This window comes from Charadrius vociferus, unplaced genomic scaffold (assembly GCF_000708025.1).
Source record: "Charadrius vociferus isolate BGI_N301 unplaced genomic scaffold, ASM70802v2 scaffold259, whole genome shotgun sequence".
In the NCBI taxonomy this organism is placed as follows: Eukaryota; Metazoa; Chordata; class Aves; order Charadriiformes; family Charadriidae; genus Charadrius; species Charadrius vociferus.
The window spans coordinates 5,389,636-5,392,671 of record NW_009661368.1 but is presented as its reverse complement, the minus strand read 5'-3'; the positions used below and the strand labels follow the sequence as shown (position 1 = coordinate 5,392,671).

At 59.3% G+C, this 3,036-nt stretch overlaps 1 protein-coding gene across 1 annotated transcript in view; it reads left to right on the top strand.

Annotated features, from left to right (window-relative positions):
- The first annotated feature begins 1,824 nt into the window (after positions 1 to 1,824).
- The window catches only part of SAMD10 (sterile alpha motif domain containing 10), a 6,974-nt gene continuing 5,762 nt past the window's right edge, over positions 1,825 to 3,036 (top strand). The window contains exon 1 of the mRNA XM_009893568.1: positions 1,825 to 2,160. Within this exon, the coding sequence (XP_009891870.1) occupies positions 1,825 to 2,160 (336 nt within the window). The remainder of the gene's footprint in view (positions 2,161 to 3,036) is intronic.

Genomic DNA, 3,036 nt, shown 5'->3' with positions numbered 1-3,036 from the left:
ACCCCCTACTCTCACCAACACCGAGTGCCACCGGGCAATGGGAAAGTTGGACCTAAGGTTTGGGGGGAGCGGGAGGCTGCGGAGGAGCTGCCGGGGACTGCGCTCCGGGGAGGCAGCTGCCTGTCCCTGACGGGAACGGTGCCACCGGTGTTCCCGGCCCTGCCTTTCTTCTCGGTTTGTTTTTCCCTTCATCTTTCCCCCCTGTATCCCATCTGCTCTCGCTCCAGCTCTCTTGCCTCCAGCCGTGTTTGCTGGGGGACCAGAGATGCCCACATCCTGCTGCTGGCAGCAGATGCTCTATAGTCCCCTACGGATATAGGTCCTGATGCTGGCCAGACCCCTGCTCCCCACCCGACCCTCTCTCCTCCCTAACTGACCCTTTCTGCAGCAAGTCCTGGGGAAGCCCTGGCACAGCCCAAGGACACAGCTCTGGCATGAGCCCCTCCGGACCTGCCAGGTCCATACCTGCCCCCAACACCCGGCAGGATGGGCGGTTTCCAGCTTGGGGTAGCCCAGCACGGCCACGGCAGGGCTGGGTGATCGGGGTGCCAGGGGCAGGACAGCCAGAGGCATCTCAGGCATCCTTGGCTGGAGGGACCACAACCCGCTGTGGTCCTCACCCACCGGGTCTGGGGTGTCTGAGGCTGTAGAAAGCTGTCAGAGATGTCTCCATCACCCGAGACAGGCACAGAGACCACCCCTGCCTCTGCTCAACACCGAGCATCTCCGTGGATCTCACTTCGTCTTGTTTTCCATAACACCCCCCCCCCCGCATCCCCAGCCATCGGTCAGGTCCTCTGCCTCAGTTTCCCCATGGCACGGCTTGTCGCCGGGTGTGTTTAAGGAGCAAGGCGGTGGGATGTGGTCTGGATAACCTGAGACACACAGACACATCGACTATTGTTTCCTGCTCCATTTTAACTTTTTTTGGCTGGTTTGCCTCCTCTTGCACAAAGGTGTGCTCAAGAGATCTCTCTGAAACCTCTTCCATCTTAAAACCCGCTAATTATGAAAATGAGCTGTTGCGGGTTTTCTCCAGCCCTTCTGCTCTCCCGGAGTGGGTTATCCCCGGCGGTGAATCTCCTTTGGGTGCTGCTCTGCTTTCGGTGGTTTCATGACTTGCCCAGTTTGCTGTGGTGGGAGCAGGTGAGCTGGAGGACGCTCTGGTCTTTGCTTTCACGGATCAGCGCTGCTTATGTCAAGCCAGCTGGCTTTTATCTGGAGCAGAGGAACACATGAGCCCCTAATACCCACGCCGCCTCCTCCTCCCATCACAGCTGGGTCCCTTCAGCCTCCCCCAAAGGAAAGCTTTGCATCTTCATTGCAGCCCGAATACCCTCAGCTTATTAAAACACAAGGGATGAGGGACAAAAACCACTCGTCGCGGGTAAACGGCGATGGGTCGGTGCGTGTTTGGCCATCACTTGAGCGTGCAGGTTTGTGTGCCGGTGGGGCAGCAGCTATCCCCTAAGAACCATGGTCTGTGCTGGGGGGACACACCAACCTGTGTCCCCTTCTCTGTTGGGCTGTCCAGGGTGGAGTTTATCTGCTCCCCATCCCTCGGTGGTGGCAGTTCAATGTCAGCCTTGTCCATGGAAAGTGTCTCTTTCCTCCCGGCATCTCGCCCGGCAGAGCAGCGGTGACGAGCAGGAGGTGATAACCGAGCGATGAAGAGCAGCTGTGGGTCCCCACGTCTGCTCGGCAGGCGGGTGTCAAAACAAGCATCGCTCGCGAGGGGTTTGTGTGGGCAAACATCTCGTCGGCGCCTGCTGTCCCCCAGCGCCAGCCGCCGGCTTCGTGGGCTGATGGGTTTTCTCCCTGGCAATGGGAAGGGAAGATGGGAGGGGGGAGATTTCGGCAGTGGGGGATACAGCTGAGTCCGATGGGTCCCTTGGGGTAGAAGAGGCGTTTTGGGGTGCCCAAGCATGGGGTGGAGGGGCACCGTGGCCGTGTCTCACCCCCCTTCCCTCCGCAGCCACCGCCGCTCACTTCAGCTTCTGCCGCAGCCTCCTGGAGCACACGGTGTCGGCCGAGAACCTCAGCTACCGCCTGCAGAGGAACCCCGGCAGCAGCCTCACCTGGCACGACGGCCGGAGCCAGCGGACCGACGGTGGCCGGACGGTCAAGCTCCTGCGGCAGCCTGGCACCGAGGGCTCGCAGGTACCCGCCGGGCTCCTCCGCACCCCCCGACCCCTGTCCCGGGGCCGCCCAGGGGAACGCAGCTCCTCCTGTGTGTCCCCCTCCATCCCATCGATTCCCTCCAGGAGCATCTCTCCTTTCTCTGCAGGATCAGGTCCCATTTTGCTGAAAGCCCTCGTGATTATTTGGTATTTAATTATAGTAATGGATATAAATGTGATAATTTAATTATTATCAGCTGTGCTGGGGTGAGTTCTGTGCATCACCACCTCTCCACACCTGGAGCTGGGACTTAATACAATTTTGCAGTAAATGTGCCAGGACCAAATTCCTTGTAATTCCTTAAAATCCCTGAGTGCTTGAGTATGTCTCTTAGCCAGGTCTGAGCCAACTGACCTCCTAAAATTCTGAACTTTATTGCATTAACGAGGCTGTGAGCTGAAGGTTTCCAGCCATTTGCCTGTTGCCCCACCTCTGCACAGCCGTGGGAAGGAGCGCCTTCCCACTGAGCGGCTCTTGGTGCTTCCTAACCCCATCGTACCGCCCTGGGAGGGGTGGTCGGAGGCAGCACATCCCATCGGTGACCAGTGGAAAGAAAACAGGGAAAACTGAACTCCTCCAACATGGAGATATTTTTGCATCTTGAGAGCCTGGCTGGTTGGGTGTCGGAGGGGAGCAAGGTCGCCGCAGGGATGGGTCCAGTCCCACCATCACGCTGTGATGCTCATGGGAACGGCAGCCCCCCAGGTCCCCCTGTCCTGGCAGTGCTGTGCCTCTCATTCCCGTCACCTCTCCCGGCACACGGGTGGCCCCTTCCCTCTCTCACCTCTGGGAAAAGCATGGGGACATGGGGACAGCACTGCCTGCACAGAGCTGCCTGCTCGGGGACACGCCAGC